The sequence below is a fragment of the Diadema setosum genome, chromosome 17, assembly GCF_964275005.1.
Source record: "Diadema setosum chromosome 17, eeDiaSeto1, whole genome shotgun sequence".
Taxonomy (NCBI): Eukaryota; Metazoa; Echinodermata; class Echinoidea; order Diadematoida; family Diadematidae; genus Diadema; species Diadema setosum.
In genome coordinates this window covers 12,827,971-12,853,175 of record NC_092701.1, presented here as the reverse complement: position 1 = coordinate 12,853,175, position 25,205 = coordinate 12,827,971, and the positions used below count along the sequence as shown (strand labels likewise).

Genomic DNA, 25,205 nt, shown 5'->3' with positions numbered 1-25,205 from the left:
AAAAAGCAATTCTTCTGCGATTAGCTTTGACAAATGATCTTCGTTACTCTCTTCTACATACCCGACCAGAATCTGACTACATTAGGCAGACACCATAATGGAAATGTCTATTAACTCTCCCATTGCATAACTAAAATTAACACGATCACACACGTCACGAGGTTTGTCTTTTATTTGTTTTTTTTTGTCTCACTGTATTTCGCGTTTAGTATGAAATAGCCTTTGATACTATTTTAACCACATCCCCACACTATATACTTAAACACTCATCCCCAAAGACTCTCCCTTGCCCATTTCAAAGATATTTTTCCGCAATATTCCCAGTGGCGTCCCCGTTTCTACATCTTAAGTAAGTTTATGCAGCAATTCTAAGGTCTTAGTGCTCTCCCCTTCAATCGTATTCTCTGCTCCGAGAGGATGAACACCCTCGCTGCTACATCTCATCATTTCAGCCGCCGATCTTATAACGCCGGCGCTGTCACAAGCCTCTCTACGCAGTACGTCAGCGCTTGCCGCCCGTTACGCCGGCGTGCATAATGGCCTTGAAGAGCAGCGGCGCGTTGTTGAACGAGATGGCGTTGCACTTGGCGGCCAGGTGCCGGATCTGCGGTATGAGGATGAGGAGCTCGCGGAAGCGGTCCGCTGCGATGTTGTTGTTCAGCTGCACGTGGTCGTGGAGTACATAGTAGTACTGCTTGCTCAGGTCCTTAATGACTGCTACCTTGGTCAGATTCGGGACCTCTGTGGACAGAAAAGAAAAAACACCACAGTGCATGATATACTTTTAATTACTTCAATGAATGGTGGTCAGATTACACAGATATACATCTCAACTAAATTTATTGCTGATACTGAATGTCACAAGAGTCCCAGTTCTCTTCCTCAATTCTGCGTAACAACTGTATCAATTTTTAATCGATTCGCTGGCAGCCCCCATCTGCAATTTGTATTTTCGTGATTATAAATGTGAGAAATGTGTTTGGGTTTTCTTAGGTAATGATATGTAGTAAAATTCAAAATTCTTATCATTTTATACTCAAAGACAAAAACCAAACAAACAAACTTCTTATCACTACAAAGTAAGCGCAGGTGGGAGAGAGTAATAACGAGCGAGAAGACTAAGCAGCACCATGCACAGGAATACTTTTCTTGTAAAATAAAAGTTGGGACATCTCCACTTCAAGGACTCGGAGTTTTCTTCTCCCTTATGTACGTATCATCAATGGAATAACTTGGTGTGGATGTTGGAGCCAAAGCGTTCCCTGCATGTTAATTTACGTCGCTGTAGGGCAATTTGTAAATCAGTTGCAAAGTTCTCTGCATGTTTTTCTTTGTGTGTGTGTGTGTGTGTGCCTGTGTGTGTGTGTGTTCGTTCGCCCAAAACCTGGGTCTTTAACTAGCAAAGGTTAAAAACGTACATTCTTAGTACTTGCAGTCATTTTATGCTACTGATAAAAAACTTAATGCTAAGTGCTTGAGGAAAGGTTCAAGGTTGATGACGTTACCTGGATTAAGGAAGCAGATGACCTTGAGGCAGACGTACTCTTGAAAGCTGACCTGCAGCGCTCTGTACCTGGCAAGAGCGCTGGTGGCGGCGTCGATGATCTCGAGTCCATTTTGGCCGAACTTTCGCAGCTCGTCTTCGCTGGGGATGTAGGAGTCGAGGACGTGGGAGAGCTTGGTGAAGAGGTCCAGTGGTTGCGTGCGCATCACGGCTAAGAGCAGCAGCTCGATCAAACACGTTGTCAGCAAGGCGGTCGTATCGGAGATCGGGATTTTCGAAGTGAAGGGCAAGCGTTTGGTCCACTGGACTTCGTGATGAAGCATGCGGTCCATCAGCTTGCAGAGAAGTTCGAAGAGCTGCGCATATCCCACCGGCTTGCTTGTACTCACTTCGAAGGGGAGCGTGATTGGTTCCGATGGCTCGGCGACGATCAACGCCTCCACTTCGGGAAGAAGGGCGAGGTTGCGCGTAACTTCGCGCTCGGCGCGTTCGACGCGACGCGCGTACTCAGCAGCGGAGATGCCGGCAACGCTGGCAGCGTGTGCGGTGAAGTCGAAGAAGTGCTCGCTGGAGCTTGAGCCGACCGAGGTTGGGGAGAAGGTGGGCGAGATTCCTTCACTGCCATTCGTTGGGCTCTTGGTGGTCATGCCGTTCATCTCATCTCGTGCGTATTCTTCACCGGACATGATGCGCTCGATTTCCTCGCTGGTGAGCTGGTGGCAAATAAAATGAGAGAAAAATAAAAACATTGCTTAGTCGAAGATTCTGCAAGTCACCAATCCCAACACAAAATGATCTAACTGATCTCACAAAACAGAAATCAGTGTGACTAGTCTTTCTTCTTTTGACCATAAAATTTCCTTTCTTTCTAATCTTTGTTGTTTTGACCATGAAATTAATTTTGAGACTAATATGTCTTATTTTGACCATAAAAATCTCTTCGTTACTAATCTGTCTTGTTGTGACCATAAAATTCCCTTTGTTACTAATCTTTCTTGTTATGACCGTGAAGATCCCTTTGCTATACTTATCTTTGTTTTTAACCATGACATTCATTGTTTCTAAACTCTCTTTATTTGACCATAAATTTTATTGTTACTAAACTTGTTTGGTTTGCTCATACAACGCCCTTTGTTTCTAATATTTCTCGTTTTGACCATGAAATTCATTCTGTTACCAGTCTTCCTAGTTTTGACCAAGGACTTCATTACGTTACTAATCTTTCTCTTTTGACCATGAAATCATGGAAAACTGTATCACTGCCTGTTCTCGCTTTCGATGGAACTTGTTGCGGCACTCTATCAAGCATTGCATGGAATGACGGACAGACGGTCGTATCAGGACGTCCGTTAGTTGTTGAAAATTTCATTGCAAATTTCATTTCATTAAATACCATGTCTCTTCTGGCCAACATTTCGTCTTACTGAGTTCTTGAAATTGATAAATGCGCAAAACATGCAAATTAACGTCAATCTGTACTTTATTTGTCCCATATTATTTTCATCTTTGTCGTAAATTTAACAATGAAAGCATAATTATAGAGCCTACTTCTATACTTTTGAGAGACCAAATAGCTCGACTACATCGCGTAGCGCTATATGAACATGTTTCATTATGAACTTTCGACACACGTTTTTGTAAAATATTTGTATTTATGTATAATTATATATAATTGTTCTTAATAACTGACATTCGTAATCCCCTTCTTTTAAGGGAAAATTGCGCCCATTTTACAATATGATTGCAATACACATTGCACTTCAAAAAAGTACAGTTCTTGAGACTGCATAATCATAGCACACTGGTACATGAAAATGAATTGTTCAAAATGCGTGTACCGTACGCCACTCCTGACTTAACTCATTGCATCCGATATTTCATAGTACCTCACAGGGTTGATACATAGCGCAATGTGATACCGTAAGCAATGGCTTAACGCTGTCCCACGTCATCAACCTCATTTCCAGGGGTTTCATGGGGAAACAGGGGGAGGGGATATCAAATCGTAGACAAGATCAGGACTGCGGCTACGTGACAGCCCAACGCAGAAAGTATGCCATACATTTTGGAGACAGTAAGTAGTATAGGCTCCTGATACAGACGCTTTCACAAAATCAAGAAAAGATGATGCCCACCGTAGCTGGCTGTGGTACAATAAAGGATAATCTCGTAACGGAAAATTCCAATTTGAAGTCTGAGACGGAGTCTTTTCCTAAGACTAGAGGATAACTTTGAGAGTCACAAGCCCAAAGGGTAAAGTAAACAACAATCACCCAAATTTCTTAGTAGTATAATCTCAAGAAATGTCGCAAATCTTAGTTTAAAAAAAGGAAGGAATCGCGCCAAGGCTGTTTTTCGCAGAATAATAAAGCATGCATCATCCATCGTGACTGTCTGAAAAACAAACCCTCACATAGTATCATATCTGTCCTTGAAAATAGAAATTGCTCAGTGCATTCGTGTACGCTTCTGACGGTAGTTGTTGCACGAATTACATACCCTTAGAATTTCTGTTAGCTGTCTGCACCTGACATGAAGCACCCTTTTTTATGGATAGTAATTACACTGTATTATTACCCAAAGCTACACTGATTCCAATTGTTGAGATGATAACAAAGTCCTGAAAAGTTCTGTCACTTATGCCGGTTGTAGTCTGATAGCTACTGGCGTGATCATCCACTAAATGAGACGTTCAGATTTTCTCAGGCTCGTCATGTTCATCTTACATTACATCAAAAATTATATTTCAGTCTAATTTCTCGGTAATTTGAGCACTAATACATATTAAATGTGATTCTATCGTGATTGCAGGCTTTTAAAAGCTGTCTGGTAATGCATTTCTCACTTTTTGCCTTGATTTTACCAGACAGTCGGGGTTTATTGGAGCATAGATAATATTACGTCGCTCGTAGCCTGAAAGCAAAAATGATCGACTAATTTCAAACTCTCAAGAAGTGAGGCTTAATGTTTCTTTCCACTTCCCCCCATTTGAACGAACTCAAGAGAATTAAGGCGATGTGCAGCACGGTGACCTTGCTAGCGAGCTAAAATTGGTTACACGCTTTTCGTCCAAGGTGACAAAAACGTGCTTACATAAAACGTGCTCGAATTTCATGCGCCAAGAATCAGCGCTTTTTTTTTTTTTTTTTTGGTTTGTTTTTTTCTGTCGCCGAACAGCCGTAAGATTCCGCAGAGGGTATATGTGAACGCTGCGCACAGCTGCACAAATGCAAAAATGCACACACACACACACACACACTACAGAGTTAAAAAAGTAAGAAAAGACGATGCATCATTACACACTAACTTACACACTCGCCTGTTACGCATATTATGCAAGTTACACACACACACACATACACACACTTACACAAGACATTCTAATTGTTCTCCATGCGGAGCAGCGAGGAAAGAAAAAATGAGTGAGTTAAAAAGGATGGCGTCCTTCAAGTTACGTCATCCTGATTTGATTGGAAAGAATAGCGATAAAGGAGGGTGACCAGGGAGTGAGGAAAAGGGTATACTACTGCTAGATAGTGGCCTCGACTACAGACAATCTTCTGTTTTATTTCTGATCTACTTCTGACATCTAATGATCTTTTCCCTACTGGAAACTAACCTACACATTTATTTCCGAAAGTTATACCTAGTGATGTAAAATGGGTCTGAGAAAAAAAAAGAAGTGTTACAAATCTTTATATGCGCGAAATAAGTTTTATTCATTTATTTATTTGTTTATTTTTGTTTAAATCTCACAAACGTCGAGAAAGTGGTCTGGTACATAAGCTACGGTCAGCATCAGGATCCCTCTACGAATCTGAATCAGCGCGCTGCTCCCGGTCCCCACGCGTGCTCAGTCCCCGGCACAACATTCGTGATGTCTCGGCTTATCATTAGCTTCGACGTGGCCTTGCACACTCCCTCCTGCATGTTTCAGTCGTTAATTAAGGCGTTACGTAACGGGCCAAGGACGCATGTCCGCCGGGCTACAACTCGCTAACTGGCTGGCACTACATTGGGCGGAATGAGAGTCATAAGTCTTTTGTGCCCCATCCCGCCTACTTTCTTACCTCCCAGCCCTCCCCTCCCCTTCCCTCCACCCACTCCCCTCCCCCTACTAGTATTTGCCACACTTGCCATCACCCGTCAGTCCGAGGTGTGTACAGCCTTTCCCTGCCAGCACCGATTACTTCAGTCCCACTCCAACAAAGAAACGCTCTTTCTTTCCCGTTAATGCCCACATTCCACAGTGGTGAATTTCTCTAAGAATGCATACCCTTCTCATGGACTATGAAAATGATTTACGGAGTACATCCGTATACCGATTGAAAAATAGTGAAGATTTTTTTTTTTAATTTGTATTAGTCTGATACACTTAATTCTCCATATTTGTGAAAACGCGGCATCGTTATACGTATTTACATACAGATAAGGAAAGTGAAATAGATAGTGGTATCAACACTAAGCTAAAAAGTGATGTGCGCTAAAGTCCATGATCGGTAGAGGAATTTAGGAAAGAAAACAAATCCAAATATCGGTATGTACTGTACTCAATCTCGTCTTGTCGATTCAAGACTACATGCGTATCATATATTTTGTTGAAGATAGAGTAATTGAGGCATTTTGATCATTAGTATTTATCATAATTAGACACCTTCCCCCCCCCCCACACACACACAAATGAAGTCTCTTAATATCCTCAAACCTTCAGTGCTATAGGGATGATGCTATATCGATCAGGATAACATTTCACATTCCATAAACATCCATCAACATACGTGAGTGCTCTTACGAGCGATTGGTAGGCAACGGAGGAGAAATGACGTCACTGGATGTCTTACGGTACCGATATCTATCTCGACGTAGCGCTTTTGATTAAAGCTGACTGAATTGTGAAGGAAAAACAAACAAAACAAAGCAAAACAAGTAAAGAGAAACATTTGCTCTCATCTGTAATGAGCGGATGTTGTTTTATGGTTCCTGGCGTCCAAAGATCAGGATTGACTCAGATCGCAGGATTTATGATCTTTTTTGCCGGAGTTGATTTAACCACTTTCCAAATCATGTATGGAGGGCAGACCTCTCTTTGACGTAGATGCGAGCCCTGCGGTCCGATCATGAGACCCATCTCTGTTCGACCACGGATGATTTCCGAAACCGTAAATTCTGGTATGATATTCATTATCATTCATTGCCTGTAAACTCTTCCGAGGCATTTCAGCGATCAAAGTACAAGGAGATTAGAACTCAAGATAAATGACTGTTTACGAATATTCCTATTTCAGTTAAAATGCGCAGAAAGTCGTTGGACCTTCACGGTTGTCAGCATTGTCGGAATGGATAATAGGATGCTGATTTTTTCCCCGATAAACTGCAATTTTGGTCTCACGAGGAAAAATGTGGCAAGTTCAGTTATTGTCTAAAGATGGCGCGCGTTCACTAATAGTGACGAGCCGCAAAGCTTAAGTACAGCATAATCCCTTGCCATTGTCAAAGTTACAGTTACATGTAGATGGTGATTTTCTATCTACAAATACTTTGGGTCTCCCACGATCGTGCTTTCTCCATATCCTTATTCGAATTTTGGTTTGGCTCTGTACTGTCATTGCAAGACTTCTGCCCTGCTTCAAATGACTTGATTCATTGGCCTATAGACAGCTAATCTCGTCGCGGAACTGTTAGGCATTACCAGAAAGGGATAAAGCGTCATGGTTTCGACGTGGTTCAGGTTTCCCTTGCTCTTCAGTGGATTACAAATATTAATGTTAAAGTAGGAGGCGATAAACACAGCCATTCAAACCCTTTCGCATGTAACAACAATTCCTATAAGCGTCAACATAATTATTCCAGTCTATTGGAAACATGCTAAGAAAGCTATGTCTGGGAATTGAATCGACACACGCACTGATCAATATCACCAGCGTCACTTCCGTAACATCCGCCTCATGAAATCGTTGGTTTGTTCGTGTTTTTATCATATTATATATATATATATATATATATATATATATATATATATATATATATATATATATATATATATATATATATATATATATATATATATATATATATATATATATATTATATATACATTTTTTTTTTCTACACCAGCATTTCAAAGTATTATAATATTTTGTAGTTTGTTGTTTGTTTTGGCCTTTTTTTTTGTACGGGGGGAGGGGATGTGGGGAGAGGGTATCTTCTTTTTTTTTTCATTCTCGAACCGTCCTACCTCCCCTCTGGGGATCTCTGAGAGTGGTCAGCCTTCCTTTAGGATGGTCACAAAAGATCATATTACCTTTTTTCCATACCGCCCGCCCATTGGAGTGGATTACACGCGTGTGACTTCGGACAATGCGCATGGAAAACACTAAGCCAGACAACCTTGAGAAACTCAGACAAAGTCTAAGAAGAAGGGGGGGGGGGGAGGGGGAGGGAGATACAGAGCATAAGAGGCAGATGAACAGTGGAGTGGTGTATCTTTTCTTTAACCATCTCCTTTCTCTACCCCCTCCCCTTTTCTCCCCTTCTCTGACTCTTCTGAGCATCCTCTATTCAGCCCCATCCCTTTCTTTCCCCGTTTCCCATTATCTGTCTTCAAAAGAAGGAAGTTATGCGTCGAATTCACCTCATCTTGAACAGTGTCTCTCCAAATTCCACCCTCATTCTTCCCCCTCCCTGTCCTCCTCCGTCGCAGATGCAAAATTTTGGCCATAACTTCGGAGAGGAATGACACACAGTATGTCACACTTTTTAGCTTCTTTTTTTTTTTGTCATTCCATTCTCGGATTTCTATTATTATCATTGTTGTTTTTAATGCCGTAACATGGGCTTACAGAACATGGAACTTCTCATACTAGAAAATATTGGGTCAAAAAAAGTGTTCCGTCAAGATCCATGACCCTGTTCCGTGTTAAGATGTGTATTTCAAGGTGTGAGAGCGTCCTAATGAATATGCTGATATAATAATATGTCTTTGGCCGACTTTTTAATAAGACATCTACATTTATGACGAATTATAGAGTTAATGTTCATCCCTTATTCTTTCTTCGGCTCTTTCCCAACTGGGTATATCTCTCTTTCTCGTAATAATATCTCATCATGACATATCCTTCTCATTTCGATGACCCATTCATCCTTACCCCGGAAATATACATTAAAGGGTGTGTACAGTTCTGGTCGAGGTGAAGATTTAGCTTTTAACGTTTTGCAAGATATTCAGAAACCACTCTATGAGATGTCAAAGAGCATGCAGTTCTAAGGGGTATCAAAGGTTTATTAGATGAAAATTGGTTTTGAAATGGCCGAGATATCCAAAAACATGGTGAAACAAAGAGATCCTAATAAAGTTGTGGCATGTCGCCTTTTATTATTAACACTTTTTTGGATATCTCAGCCATTTGAAAACCAATTTTCATGAAATAAATGTTGAATCCTTCTTAAAATTACATGCTCTTTCATATTTCATAAGATGTTTCTCATTATCTCACTTAGGAATGTTCAAAACATGAATCCCTACCTCAACCAGTACTGTACAGTCCCTTTAAAAAAAAAAAGTTGGCTAAAACGAACTCATTTTATTTTTCTCTCTGATCGTAGAAGCGTAGATGGCGCTATGCAACATAAGCTAACGGTGAAGTGCGGTACCGTTGCTACGGACGTCGGTTGACAGCCGATGACGGTCTGTGACGTACATCGTCTTACTGATATCGATACTGATTTCGTTTGATTAGACCTTGTGTCAGAGAGAAAAAAGAAAAATATTTTACAAACAACAACAGGCAGATGATTAAAAGAGTATCATATTGGTAAATGATATTGTTAGGCTTTTTGTTAAGGAGGTTTTTTTTTTTTTTTTTCAGGGGAGGGGCGTGAGGGGGATATGAAATCATCGTAAATTAGACAGGAACTGAACTTTGGTCAAAACGTTTTTGAATACATTTGATTAAAAATGCAGAGCAATAAAAGTGTTTGTGTGTGTGTGTGTGTGTGTGTGTGTGTGTGTGTGTGTGTGTGTGTGTGTGTGTGTGTGTGTGTGTGTGTGTGTGTGTGTGTGTGTGAGTGTGTGTGTGTGTGTGTGTGTGTGTGGCGAATAAACCAAAATCATTCAACTTTTGTAATCTTATTGAATTGCGTAGTTTCCTCAAGCTTTGATGAATAGATAATGTATTTCACAGTGACATTATCTTGTTAAACATTAAGCGAATAATCATATCCTCAGTATTATGTTAGGTAATGCACTGATTACTCTTTTTCCCCCTCTTTCCATTAAGTTCATCTAACCATGAAACAAGGCTTCTCTTAATTTTTCATAGATTTCCTTTCCCATCTATACATATTTCTATACAGATAGTCCCCATATCAGATTTTGAAGCAGTTTCTATGATAAGATAAGCACAGGAAATACACAGATAAATCGTACTTCGATCAGGTCACAAAGAATATTGCGCGTTAATCTTACTACATTGTATCATTAATTTCTCTGTCATTCTCGTATTCATAACACACTCCATTCTACGCGTCTACATACACACCTGTGCTTGAGCGGTATACAGTAGCAGTTTTGAAGCATATAGCAGTTTTGGGGATATAGATCTGGCTCTCTAACAGGTTGAGCATTTGATTTGAGCTTCGACATCATTATGTGGTTATTTTAGGGCGTTGATGTGTTTTGCCGTTTCTCATTACTGAAAGCTGTGTTGCTATTATATTTTTTAAATGGTGAAAATGATATAAATTGTTAGCTGATTTGATTGATTTTCCCAATTTTTTTGAGCAGTCTATTCAAAGTTTTGTGTGAGGATGTGAATAGTTTATTGCTTCCTTTTTTTTTTGTGGGGGGGGGGAGGTGGGGGTTAAAAAGTTATCAATGCTAGCTGACAGTAAAGTAAAAGGTAGATAAGTATATTGCTAATTTATGTAGTGTTTGAGTATTTGATTTGAAATTTGGTAAGAGTTATTATTATTGTCAGTGGGGCACATGTATGTTTAATGTATATACATACGTACGTGTATATACAACTGTAGGTCTATTTGTATCTTTTTATATTCTAAATCTGTTGCTTTTATTTTCAGTTGTAATCATTAATGTGTAATTAGTTGTTAGATGGAATATTGTATTTTAAGAGAAAATTGTATCTGTTGATGTTAAAAGGCTCACTTTTTGCATCTGTTTAATGTGAATGATTATTGTATTGCACTGTTTTATTTCGTTTGTTATACATTTACATCACTGATACGCAATTCAGCCTCTGGGCTGCTATGTACTTTCCTTTTGATGAAATGAACCAGTATCTATCTATCTATCTAGACATTGTGTCCGAGTGCTCGTCTGCGCGCATGCTCGTCTGCGGGTATTCTCGTCATTTACATGGATTGGGATCAAGCAATGAAGACAATCTTCCCTTAGAGCCGTACCTCACTGAATGGCAGAAAATATTCTGAACGTCAATAGTCACAGACCAAACTGATGCATTCCACTTTACTTAAAGCAGATAAGATTTTCACCGTTTTAAACGCATCCATAAATAAATGATTTTTTTTTTCTAAGCGCAAGGACGCTAACGCACTTTAAAGACATGGCTTAAAAAAGTGAGAAAAATGATTTAAAGAAATAACCAGACATCTGTGACCAAGAATTTCTGGGGTTGTTTGTTATTTTGCTCAAAATCTCCCGGCAGAATATAGTTAATCTCACTTACACAAACAAGCCTGACTTTATGACGACCTGGTACATCCAGTTACTTTTCTTTATCTCCTATCCCCGGGAAGACCTCGGTATCAATAAAAAGGGGGCATGAGAATGTTTCTCTTTTGTACTTTTCAAAGGCATGGTTCGGTAATGGAATGCGCAAGAGACAAAAACGCAGGTTTGATCTTTACAATCTAGTAAGATAATGTTGTCGCAAGATGAAAATATCGCGGATCAATATTGCATCTCTTCTCTCAAGCGTATCATCCTATGTTATCAAGCGCAACAATCTAACAAAACTAACAAACGACAAATAACAAGGGCCGAATGGTAAGCCCAACACAATTGAGAAATGCAAGCTATACCAGGAAAGGAAAATGTGGTGACTTGTCCCCCCAAAAAAGCAGAAAAACAGTCCTCACGACCGCAGCCAATACAATGCCAAAACAAACAAACAAGCAAACAAACAAACAAACATGACAAACAAAATGTATCCGAGAGAGACAGACAGATATTACAAATAAACGATATTTCACGCAGACAGTCACGTGGGGCACAGGGAGGTACAATCTGCAAAACATTAGATAAAGCTAAGGATATCTTTAGTCTTTTAGAATCACTTTGTTATAACTCATATACATCAATTACAACCCTTCAAATACGTATTCACTTTTTATTGTGATTTCCTATCATATCTATTTTGATTTTTTTTTAAATACGTATTCACTTTTTATTGTGATTTCCTATCATATCTATTTTGATTTTTTTTTAAAAAAAAAGCACAAATAACACTTTAAACAGATGAGGAACCCCATTACACTATGTTTACATTATGATATGATTGCACTTTCACCTCGCGACAGTAACAATTTAGGTACCTACCGTGACCGGTCCAATGCTTTTGTTCCGTCCACCCGGCATGCCATCCTCACGAATAGCTGGAAGGAGGAAAAGATAGAGATAACATGTAGATTCTACCCGCGAAAATAGACAATTGAGCAAAGAAACAGTGAAAAGTTCAAATCCTACATGAATGATCACCTTGCGATATTGTTCTGAAACTAAACTTCTTCAAAACAACTTGTAATGCCGATTTATGTATCGTCATTGTTGGTTTACCGCGGCTAAGTTCGTCAACACGTACGTAAAACGAATGGGGAGGAGGTTGAGGAGGAGGAGGAGGAGGAGGAGGAAGAAGAGGAGGAGGAGGAGGAGAGGGAGGGGGGTTAAAATGAAGGACAAGTAGAAGAAAATGAAAAGGAGAAGAACAAGAAAAAGAAGGACAAGGAAAAGAAAGATAAGATTTATCTCTGGAAATAACGAAGTAATCCTCTCCAGCAATAAACACAAGCTGGCGCTATCCCATTATTACAGCCATCGGTTTGAGCTGCGTCCCAGTCGTGATTCTTGCCATTACGATGTCTTCTACCACATTTCAGTACCTAGAATGATCCCTAAAACTATAATAAACATTTATCTAAGAGTGGATTTATTTTTGTCATTGGGGATATAAGGACACTGGAAGCACCCTGATAATAGTTTGTGCAAGCTTCCATTTTCAAAGTTGCAATAACGCTACTTATCATGTATTCCAATATTTGGGGATATAATCATTGACCGTGTAGGGAGACAACTTGGGTGCTTTTGGGGGCTAAAATGACATCTTCAAAAGACACATACACATATTTACACAAATAATATAAAAGATCGGTTGATAAATAAGGAAATAGATTGATTTATTATATCAATTATTAAATGAGTTGAAACGCGAGAAACTATACTATGAATTCAGACTCATAATCTAAACGGTATTATCCTAGCTGAAGACCGAGTTTATACAAATCACGACACTTTCTACCGTATATCATTGTACTGTTTGAGTATGTTTTTACTTCTGTCATTGTTAAAATTACGGCATACCCATGTTGCAGCTAGTCAAGTGTCTTTGAATATAGCACTATCAATAACAATAAACATGTCAACTACTGAACAACTCCGCGACTTCAGTATTTTGTAAAGGGAAGGACAGTAATATTTGCCGTTTTATTATTATCAATATCATCAGCAGAAATATCATCATTATAGCTACTATACATTTATCATTACTAATAATGATAATGAAATTCTTCGTATCATTATCATATTGGATATTGTCATTGTGATTACGCCTGCATAAAGAGCTTGATAAGGACATACACTGTACATTAATGGTGTCATCTTTTTATTTTTTTTTTCAAAGCTAGAGAAGAGAATGACGACATCTTGATGATTGTTTGATAGTGATGTCTTGCACGGCTCTTCTCATTGCGTTCAAAAGAGAGAGGGAGGGAAGGAGAGGGCAGTCGATTGTATCAGGCATGCAGCAGTGTAAGTCACTTCCGGGGCCATGTTAATCAGGGGCATAAAAAAAGGTAATGTTATGTCACATTCACACGGCAATCTGTTAAGATTCTTTTCCTCTTTGCCCTCACTCCCTCTCTGTCTGTCTGTCTGTCTGTCTATTTCTCTGTCTGTCTCTGTCTCTCTGTGTCTCCCTCTTTCTTTACTTCTCTCTCCTTCTCTTTCTGCATCTTCTCGCCTCTCTCTTTCTCTCTCTCTCTCTTCCTAATTCTTCTTTCTTTCTCAAGGACAAAGTTGCCATGGGGAAACATTTTTGGTGGAAATGAGTCAGCGATGACGGGACAGTCGCCTCCCCCCCCCCCCCAATCACTCTATGGGAAGTCCAGAGATTTTCAGGCTGGTGGATCTGGGCTTTGGTCTACATTAATCATCGCATGACGGCCTACGCTATGTGCATTTTGATATGTTTTGCAATTATTGTAGGAAACGCATGGACATTCTGTGAGAACAGCCAAGTTTCTTAACGGATGATTAATAGACAAGTAGATTGATAACCAAAGGTTCCCTTTGTACGTATGTTGTTCCTGACAACGAGAATGCCATGAATAAGACTTGATTGGCACTGTAACAGATAGCGCGCGTTAAGTAGATTCTACATGAACTGAAATATATTGTGTAGAAGTAGGTGAAGTAGAAAAAAGTCGATTCCAAGGTCTTCGTAGAAAAACGTCTAAGGATTTCATTACATTAGAACATCGTCTTATTCGCGGAGCAAGGGACCCGTCAAAATAATCAATAGCATTGCTTCATTCGGTAGTTAAAAAAAGGTGACAATTTACTGCTGAATAGCACTATTCTACCTTGATGATTTTACGTATGCACACCTTTGTTCCAGAAGGTTAAAATGGAATGCTAAATGTATCACGATTTATCAAACTTAAACGAACCCGTAAATGAACGTTTTTGTCACAAAATATCTCTTACAGCTGACCTTTGCATCACGTAAAATTGACGAAAAAACTCGATATTTTACCCTGAATTGCCATTAAAACTACATTTTAATACCCTACAGAAAGAAAGCTTTTCATAACGATAGATCTCATGAATACGCCGTCTGAAGACCATGATTTGTCCATCAACCCTTTTAATTGTCCATGCTTTGTACAAAAGAACTGCAACAACTCTCAGAATTCAGCCGCAACCTCCAGCCACTAATGACGACGGTTGCTCTTCATTGTTACTGTAGGATAATGATACTGTAGGATAATTAGCCACTAATGACGACGGTTGCTCTTCATTGTTACTGTAGGATGTTGTGTGTTCAAATTGCTTTCACTAAATGCTGCCTAATTAACATATGATTCATGTCTCAATTTACCCCTCTCGTCTTTCAGCACAGATCGTCAACAACATTTATGAGAGGGGAAAATGTCTCATTCCTTTTAGTTTCCTTGTGTCTCATCGCATTCATTCATACAACACGTATATTCTCTTGAGTATTGAGCACATGACTGAATACACACTGTTATCACGGCGCGGCGGAGGCTTATGCTGCACGTCATAATTATCACACTTTCAATCTTTATAATTTTCAAGAAGGTGAGATTGCATGAAAACAAGACGGTGTAATAAATTTCACTTCTGTTGTCACAAGTCAATGCCTTTGAACAGAAAAAAAGAAAAAAAAAAAGAAATGACGTCACAAACCTCGTATTGTTCTCGCAACAATACGAGGAGAGGACTATCATCGATAGTCATCAGAGTCACGGATAAAAATTGAAGTGCGCCATCCCGTGGTGAGAGCGAGTAAAGTCAGAGCTGTGCCAATCTTTTGAGCTCGTGAAACTGACGAATTCAGGAGAATGCTTCTTGCACGATAACGAGAGCTGCGGCGCACCGGCTGCCGCCGTCGAATGTTGCATTTTGACAGTGCGATTGCTGAAAGCTAAAAATTGTGTTTTCTCCTCTCAAACGTGTGCGCTTGACCTTTGAAAACAGAAGTAGTCGATGCATGCAATCGAATTTCTGTCAATTTTGCACTTCTTCGACATTGAATGAGTCTGGGGCTATGGAGAAGTTTAATTTCATTTCAATGTGAAGTCCATGGAGTTATCATGGGAACAGAAATTGACATCATGTAACCTTAGCCTTCTACATGCAATGGCCTGTGTGTGGTTGCAGGATTTGATAGGAATGTATAGGAATGTCGTACATTTCAATGATTTTCCGATAACGATTACAAATCAAACGATGGGAATAAGATGTACAAGTAATTTGCGAATCACTGCAGGATCAATTCATCATTGACCGCCCCTGCCATTATCACCTTGTTTATGCCATTCTTGAACTGGGATGGTGGATGCGCTACAATAATTCCAACTTGGTCCTCCTTTAGTGTTTTCCTTTAGAGTACACTGTAAATGCAGTTTTACCCTGTATAACCCGTGTGGGTGTGTGGAGGGGCAGAAGGCAAAGGTATGGTATTGTTTAATAGGTCTTCACATCACGAAGCAGGGGGAGCAATAACCCCTTAACAGGGAGCAGACGGATCGATGGCTATCAATGATTCTACATTGTGCCTCTCTGGCTGGGTCCAAAGAATGATTGAAGTCAAAGAATTTTCATGAGCATGTAATTTGTGAGTGGAGACGTAGGCGTATTGATCATTGTTCTCTATCGCCCCTCCCCCTCCCCCTCCCCCTCCCCTCCCCTCCTCCACCCTAGTTTTTCTCCCTCTCCGCCTTTCTTCTTTTCTAGTCTGTGTTGGTGTGTACAAGGTGTGAAACTCCAGCAAATGATGTAATTAGGACATTGTAATTTGTTTGTTTGTTTGTTTGTTTGTTTGTTTGTTTGTTTGTTTGTTTGTCTAGATCATTTCCCACCTTATACTGGATGATACTACTACAGGCAGAAGGAAGGACTGGTAATGTTTTCATGCTGGAAATATCGAGACGATTTAATGATACTACTGCTGCTGGATAAATGTTCATAGGCCTACATTTCTCTAGAAGATAGGATTTCTTAATGACGAATTCCCATCTCGTCTGCAGCACTGCTGGCGGGCCATCATAAGTTTGTTACAACATTAATTGGCTAAAAAAAAAGACCTCGGACAGCGTTTTCGAAGTGTAGTTAATGGAAGACACTACTGGTATATTGCTCTATGGTCCATTTTGTTGTCAATGTCTTCTAAATGAGCTGCAGACGACGCCCGACTTTGGTCTTCGTTTGGTCATCTTGCTTCGCAAAATACTCAATAAAGGAAAATAAAGGCTTTGTTGAACACACGAAGTGGCAGATGGATGCCACATAGTACTTTGGGATACTATCCGCGGAACAAAAGCCCAAATGTTACTGTGACAGCGGCGTAGCGCGTGTGGGCCACACAATGATTTGGACAAACAGGCGTGATTTGTTGATTACAAATGGACGAACGCTTTGAGAAATCTGAATGCTCGGATAGAGAAGACACGTGGTCCACTCTAGAGGTACTGTGTGTATCATTCATGCCATTCATGACTGTGACACACCTCAATATTCCCCTCCATCGAATCTTCCCCCAATCCACGGCAGCAAGACTTACACTGACTCTTTTCTTCACCTTACAGACAGAATACGGTATATTAAATGTAATGATACAACGTGACACACTACCAATTATTTCAAGAGGATTGCTGTATGTTTCATGCAACGCTGCTCTTTGACGTGTGAAATTTACCTTTCCGATTCATCCCGACTTGCAAGCATTTGAGCAGACGACAGTATTGACAGCGATTCCTCTTTTGGCGCGACATCATGCAGTTCTTGTCCCGCATGCAGCGGTAGACGCGCTTGTTGCAGATACTCCTCTTGAAGAAACCCTTGCAGCCCTCGCACGAGACGATTCCTGAAAATGGCAAGATATGGCAAGTAATAATTAATAATAAAATGGCAAGTAATAATTACGAAACAAAAGACATCTAGTGAGATTACATCTACGTCAACAGCACTAGCAAGGTGCATATAGCCTGAATAATCTTGACTTTGCAAGGTTATGTAAATAATTTCTTCCTTCGTCCCCTGTTCCTTCTTTGGGGCCCTGCCATTGGCTTTGGCAAGAACTCCATTTGTACACCTGGAACGACAGGTGTGCCGTGCGTAAGGCCTCTCACTAACCAACGATCTCTCGGAGTTTTTTTTTTCATAACTTGCCTTGAATGCCTCTGAAGGATTATGCCTTGATAGTCCTAATCGTGCACGTATCAAAACTCAAAATCAAACGAAATGATATGAACATACTTGGCTAGTTGCTGTGGTGTATTTTCAAATCTAATATCATATCTTACGTCATTCCTCCCCCCCCCCCCCCCTGCTAACTGAAACTGTGAAGCTAATGCCAATTTAGGAAACAGGTACTCAAAAACAAATGGATGATACACATTGCGTATCTATTCCACAAAATGAGGTCGGTTTAACGCTTTATTGTCCGTAGTCACGAACAGGAGGAATATCACACAAGTAGCACCTCGAATATATTGACATCACCATCTATCATTTGAGGAAAATATAGAGCAATGCTATTTTAGAGCCTCGCTTATCCCCGCCATTTCTTACTTACCATAATGAAGTCCAGTCGCTCGATCGCCGCATATGAGACATGACTTGCCGTCCTCTGAAGGTGCGGGAGAGGTTAGGTCTGTAGCGACTGGACTGAGACTAGTCGGGGTGTAGGGCGCGGTGGGCATATACGAGGCTGCTCCACGTAACGAGAAGTCGAAAGCTGGAAGGAAATACAAAATAACCAGAATTTGTGTTAAAATTATGTTTTCTCTCGTATCTAATAGTCATTTATCACTTCCGCTATTCTTAAAATTAGTGTTTCTTTCCAGGAGATTGCAATAAAACCAACTGCAAAATGATGTCTTGTTAATTCTTGTTTTTGTTCTCATAACACGTTTCATGACCCTCATTATAGTGCTTCGACATTAAAAGAGGTAAGGAGGCCAAAATCTACTCAAAAATATCAGATTGACACAATGTTTCCATGTGACACAACTAGATCTCTTGATTTTTCTCTGTCTGTTTTTGCTCTTTATTAGCTACAAAATCGACGAAAACCGAACATATCATGGAATCCAAACTGCTCAATTTCAAACACGCGACTTGACCCACTCTTAACCAATCAATTCCCTGTGCCTTGCCAACGACAAGGAGCTACTTAATTAGCCTTGGCTCCATCCCATGGGCCATTGAGTATCATTGCAATCTCGTTCGATTTAAATCTTATATTAACAGCTCACACGAAATGGCCTGTATCAGAATCTACATCCCTATCACCTTTTATGTATAAATGCTTCCGTCTTTTCCTTTTTTTTTTGACGTTTCTTCTTTTTCTTTCGTTGTTTGTTTGGTTGTTTGTTGTCTGTTATTTTACTAAGACGATTAATCTCCGTAAACTAGATAATCCGCTTTTCAGTTCGATTGGATAAATGATTTTTCTTACAAGGGCACTTTAAAAGAAGGAACTCTTCTTCAAGTCACTACAGGCTATCAGCCAAGAAAAGAAAGTATGATTTCTTTACAAATGATACAATTTTTAATACATGTATTTAACAATTTATGAAGACACAATAAGGGAAAAACAGTGATAAATCATAATCATTTGCTGCATAGAAATGGCAGAGAGAGACCTAACGTGTCGTCATCAAATTTCTTCAAACTTTGTAACTCTAAAATGGGATGAACATTAAATTTTATCAATGTCACATCCGAACGTTCGATCGCAACTGGAATGTCTAATGACCGTCAGGTTGGAGGTCTGCACATTACTAGAAGCTGCAATAACTGCAGGTAATGCTCCGTTTACATCGTGTTCCAGTTGGCCACGGCAGTCACGTTTCAGGCCACCGCGGACAAAATGGATTGGACATGAGACAACGCTTGAAGACGGGACAGGCAAACCGTGATTGCCGTGTCAGATTTTTTAACCGTCCAAAATTTGCCACGGCAGTCAAGGTGCTAGTGAGAAACCTAGTAGGCCGTACTAAAACGTACAGCACGTAATATGTCGTGATAAAGCTTCGCGGCCATCCGTAGTGAGACGCGACGGGAAATAGTGTGTAGTCTATCCTGACCAGACGCGCGTCATGAGAATGGCCTCTGATAGCATGTTCACTGGAACGAACAAAATTACCATACGGCGCGCTACGTTTCGGGAAAACGGGACTACACCGTGGCTGCCGGGAACATGGTGTAAACGCAGCATCATAATACAGCAGCAGCCGCAACCAGAAAGCAAACAAACAATAGTGAATACTTCAGTTTCTTCAGTGCTGACTGCATTGACGTTCATTTCAACTTGCACAAATAGCAGACAATGCTCTATGAAACAGGGGGAAATTTGATGAGACACAAGATTGATAACTTTATTTTGCAAACGATGGCTGCAACATGCAATCGTTGTCTGAGTAGACCTATATCTTAGGGCCCGTACCAATGTTAAAGCGTCCTGAATATGTTTTTAATTGGACTAAACATCATGTTGAGCAGTGTATGAAAACCTGGATAATAGGAGCGGATGCCGTCATTATTGGACCGCCAATAAAATCGATCCAAATGTTACCGACACTTTTCATAAAGACTGGTTATTGACAAAGAAAGCAATTCACACGCAGCTTTCTGCAACACACATCGGAACAGTGATTGGCAGGCGATTGGTGTGTGTCATTTTACAATGTGGCATTCCAATTCTTTGATATCGTTTGTTGCGTGATAAGAATAGCATTCAAGTTTAAAATATTACCAAGTGCGTAAAATTTCAACTGTGTGTGCCATTTAAATTATAACTTCTAAGAAAGACAAATGGTACTCTAACAAATAATGTAACAGTCCAGTGACATTCCTGTGATAATTATGATGCTGACATGCTGTGAATAAAATTATGTTTATCTTTATGTCCACAGATAATTAACTCGGTCTCGAAGGGGAATGAAAGCCGTCAGTCCTGTGAAACGACCGTTATAACCATTGAAATGTCTTCGTAGTGGCGACGTATAGTGCAAACAAACAACAAAATTTATAATAAATGCTAATAAGTTATTCTCGTGACGTCACAGAAGTAAATGTACTGTACATTTTTATTTGATTTTGAGAGTGTGATAATGAATTTAGACTTCTTTTGAGAAAAAAAAATGGCATACACATGCAGGTCTGCCAACATTCCTACATCCAAATCAGGGAAATTCTACATAGCAATCAGGGAGAGAAAAAAAAAAAAACTCCGAAATCACGGAGATTTTAATATTCTCCTATTCAGACATGAACAGATTTTGACATTTTCAGGGAGATTTCTACAGAATCAGGGAAACTTAGCAGCTCTGCACATGTATTGCGTGTCTTCAAGGTCGACTGAGCACGTATCATCCATAATCGTCACTATGACAAAGGAAATACGGGCACTATATTCTGTACTACATTCCGTATTACCTAACGTTTTTGACAAACAAGCTATCCTCCAAAATCACACAGATGTTCCTGCCAGTTGCAGTCATCTTCTCCGAACAAAAAAACAGACCACACCAAATCAAACAACATCAATTCAAACCGGACAAAACTAGAACCCAAATGATGTAGCTACAAGTGTAGCTCACTGCCTAAATAAAGCTTGTGAGAAGTTCAACAACTGGTGGTCAGGTGGTCAGCGATTGCAGCCTGATAACGAACAACTGGTATGGCGAACTTGTGTTTTGAAGCGATACTGTGTGCCGGATTAAAACGTAGGAGAGTAAATATCCTGGAATGGTTTTCCCGTTTAAATGGAGACACTAAAGGCCACTAAAGTGGACTACCAGCGATATCTATCATATCCTATCTATCGTTTCCTTGTCCGTGGCCTTGATAGGCAGTCCTGTAGGCGAGACTTCAACGGTAAAAGATGGCTCGGAACATCGGTTTCAGGCTCATTGCTGGGTGGACAAGGACAGCAAGGTTTTATTACGAAATCCCACTTCATGTTCAAGATGGCTAAATGATGATAAAATTGGTATTATCAGATAAACAGAGTGGTGGAGGTTTTTTGTTTTGTTTTCTAAGCAAACTTTGACATGAAATTCTAAGGAAAAAATAACAGGAAACTTTCTTCTATTTTTGTTTGATTTTGATATAACAATGTCAACTTCAGCGTGAATCGTTCTGTTTTGTTTTGTTTTTCTGATGGTAAACGGATAATTCCTATATCATGGGTCAACATTAGGGGAAATCGGTAATGACATTACCATCTTTTGTGCACATTCTGTACTACATTATGATTACACATTAAATCTATGAGAAATATATGCACTTAGAGTCTAGAAGGGTGTAAGTTGAGTCGGAGGAGGAACCAAGGCAGTGGACATGCATCATAGTTTTCATCTTCTCTATCCCCATCCCGCCCCTATGTTGCTTTCCCCTGTCTCTTTCTAGTTTCTGTATCAAATGTGTACTGGTACACAGGTTGAGTTCACATCTTATCATGTTTCGCCAATGACATCGAAAGGGGCTGGGATTTGAAGTCGCGATGTTGTGACCCACAACTCAAGCTGCATGAACATCATCAACCCATGCACCCTCTCATATGCAGCGCAGGGAGGTGGGAAGAGACCACCCCCCTGCTCTCAGCCTGCTCCTGGTTACTCATGTCTCTTCTGCGCTGAGAATCATTGGTAGACAGACAGGGGGAACCTGTTTGCATACCATAATGGATAAATTACCCGTGTTTGTTATTACCACTCAGACAAGGTGATATTTGCTGGAGCGATTTTGCATTGTCTACCCTCTTTCTTTCAGCAAAATTGATTCATCCATAGTCAAAGTGCTGTGACGATGGGTCGTTAAGTACTCTTGGAGGCCCATGGTAATTTCCAGAACAAAAGGGGAGACTTATTTTAGTCGCAAAATATCAAGGCACTTAATTCTCCCATAAACAATGTGCGACGACATACTCCCAACATGAACGAGAAATATAATTACAACTATCGCAGTTCATACAGCGTAGGCCTACTTCTACTATTAATCCTAACAAGGCTAAGGCTATTTTACTCGATATCCTGAAATCAATCGTTTCACAATACATTGTATTAATTTTAGATCGCCGGTACAGCAAGACTCATCGTGTGAGTGCCGATGTGTATCTGGTATATACGCTATTCTTTTTATCGCAGTCATATTTTCCTCTCCGAAAACAAACAATGACATGTTACGACAATCCGCAATCAATACAGATAAAACCAAACGAAATGCCAAAATACTGCAAGTGTCCTTATCTGGACTTTCCTACGAATCTTTAACTTAGACGACAATTATTGTTTAAAGTTTGAGTTAAATCAACCCTCAGCAGTACAAGAGTACAGAAATATTAGAAGACTTTTAATATACTTAGTAGAAATCAGAGAAGTTTCAGGAAAATTGGACAATTCGTTCACCGAAGCCGCACGTATATTTGAAGTAAATTTTCCTCCTATTAATTGGATTATTTCAAAGAAGAAATTGATATAAAGTATTGCAATATTTGCTATTCATTGTGCTGTTATGCATTTGACTTTCGTTTAATGATATGTTTGTGGGCTGCCATCAATTAACATTGCAGCCTTTAGCTGCATAGTGAGTTGGGAAGGTGGTAGGCGTGTGATTTATTGCCTTATTGTACATCACAACACCGACCTTGATGCGACATAAAACAATTACAATATATCGATATAACTGAATGATTAGTTCGTCGTAACCTGTTTGAACGCAGTAGTAAGATTGTTTTGTTGGCCCGTCTTTCCGGTAAAAAGAATTTATATCATCCATAATCACAACCGTACTATGACGTTCAGCGGTGGAAAAAGGCGGTAGCACTTATGTTAAAATCGTTCCATTCCGAGAACATAATGATCCAATGCAAATTTTCCGTCTGCATATTCTTCAGATAACACACATTTCTGCCAATTAAACAAAAGTAGATCTTCCCTTTAGGTTACTCGATGCTGGATGAGATTCAGCATTTTTAGAGAAGTTCAAGATACTGATAAACTGGCTGCTCAGTTTAATACCTCAGGAATACAATGTTGCACTTTTAGAAAGTATGAAACATTGAATGCAAGTGTATGAATTATGATTCATGTCATCACCCTGGGAAATGTCATCTTCAGTATGCAGGCAAGAAAGCACTAACAGTGCTGGAAATTTTTATCGGTAAGTTTGCGACAGTCACCAATAACAGATCCAATTTACGAACATCATTTTTGCACATACCAGATTCTTGGTTGTCGGTATGTATACGTCGTCATGTATGATTAGCAGAGGATATGATTTGGGTGATAAATTCATCACTGGGCTGTGTTTGCATTGTTTGTTTATTAGGCGATGATGTTAAATTTTACGACCAGGTCGATCACAACGGAAAGGGGCAAATTTGGACGTTGAATGAAGAAAGGGGAAGGCATGTTAAACATCATCCGACATGACGCAACCTCGGGATACGTTTCTGAAATGTTATTCCGCACTCTTGTCATGACTACTTCAGGCCAAGCTCATAGAGTGTGGATAACAAAAGCGCGCTACCGACTAATAAAATCCGACGGCTCACTTTTGAATCGGAAGAGAAGAAGGAATCAATAACATACAACGAGTGAGACGTGGTCGTTTTGTGTTGATGAACTATAAAGCCCCTCGCTTTGGCTCTTTGCAATTATAGAACACGTCTCAATTCTCCCTTTGAACGCTTGAAGTCGGGGGCCGAGGAGGAGGGAGACAGTCTGTTCTTTCTTGTCGCCTTTTCTTTCTTTTTTTTTTCTTTTTTTTTTCTGGTGTCCCGGGTGAGCGGGAAGCGTGTCTGCGTTACGTAACACTCCTCGTCCTGCCCCAGGATGTCTGAATGTACATTAGTAACAATTCATGAGTGTGGGGCGGGGAGGTGAAGAGTGCATGCGAAGGTAGCTACTCCCGCGCGATGGGCAGGGTGCGGGTAATGGTGACGCGCTCATCATGCCCAGCCGCCGACCAGGGTGGCCGGGTTCATGGCGAGGTGAAGTTATCCAGCCCCACGACCGGTGGCCGTGTGTCATCCACGGCTCCGTGGTACTCGACGGAAGGAGGGGTCTTCGCGTTTCTGTATCCTAGCGTAGCAAGCCCTGTTCCACAGGACACGTGATATGCCCAAAGAGGCATGAAACCTCCTTGATATACCAAACATGCCCCCTTTGCATTTGCTCCCTGGACAGAAAGTCGGGATGTACCTAACTTGACCTTGTAATCGTCACCGTCCTCTATTTTCCCGTTTTCTTGTCATCCACTCACCACACACTCACCGATAAAATCTCATAGCCAATTTCAGAACTAAATCGACAAAAAGACAACAAGAGGTGTGGAGCATCAAATCAAAGTTTGTATTAGTTGTAACTTCAAACTTTGTGGCTCTTCACTTTTCATACCATTTTTTCTTGTATCATACATTTTTGTTCAAAGAGGAAATGCAACCCCAAAATAAATAAACACTAAAAACATGTCCTCCATAACATTGCAAACACGACAAAATCGGATAAGAAATAAGGAAGAAATGATATTTTGAAATTTCATATTTTTGGGGAAAACATTTCTAGACCAGTCTTTATGAATATTCAAATAAGCGAGATGAAGATGTCATACCCTCTCAATTTTTCATGTATGCTA

The 25,205-nt window shown here is 40.1% G+C and overlaps 1 protein-coding gene across 1 annotated transcript in view; it reads right to left on the bottom strand.

Moving 5' to 3' along the window:
* Nucleotides 1-502: 502 nt before the first annotated feature.
* The window catches only part of LOC140240999 (nuclear receptor subfamily 6 group A member 1-like), a 51,652-nt gene continuing 26,949 nt past the window's right edge, over nucleotides 503-25,205 (bottom strand). Inside the window, exons 3-7 of the mRNA XM_072320776.1 lie at nucleotides 18,136-18,297; nucleotides 17,257-17,424; nucleotides 12,081-12,136; nucleotides 1,506-2,217; nucleotides 503-741 (exon numbers count right to left, since the gene is read on the bottom strand). Of these exons, the coding sequence (XP_072176877.1) occupies nucleotides 503-741; nucleotides 1,506-2,217; nucleotides 12,081-12,136; nucleotides 17,257-17,424; nucleotides 18,136-18,297 (1,337 nt within the window). The remainder of the gene's footprint in view (nucleotides 742-1,505; nucleotides 2,218-12,080; nucleotides 12,137-17,256; nucleotides 17,425-18,135; nucleotides 18,298-25,205) is intronic.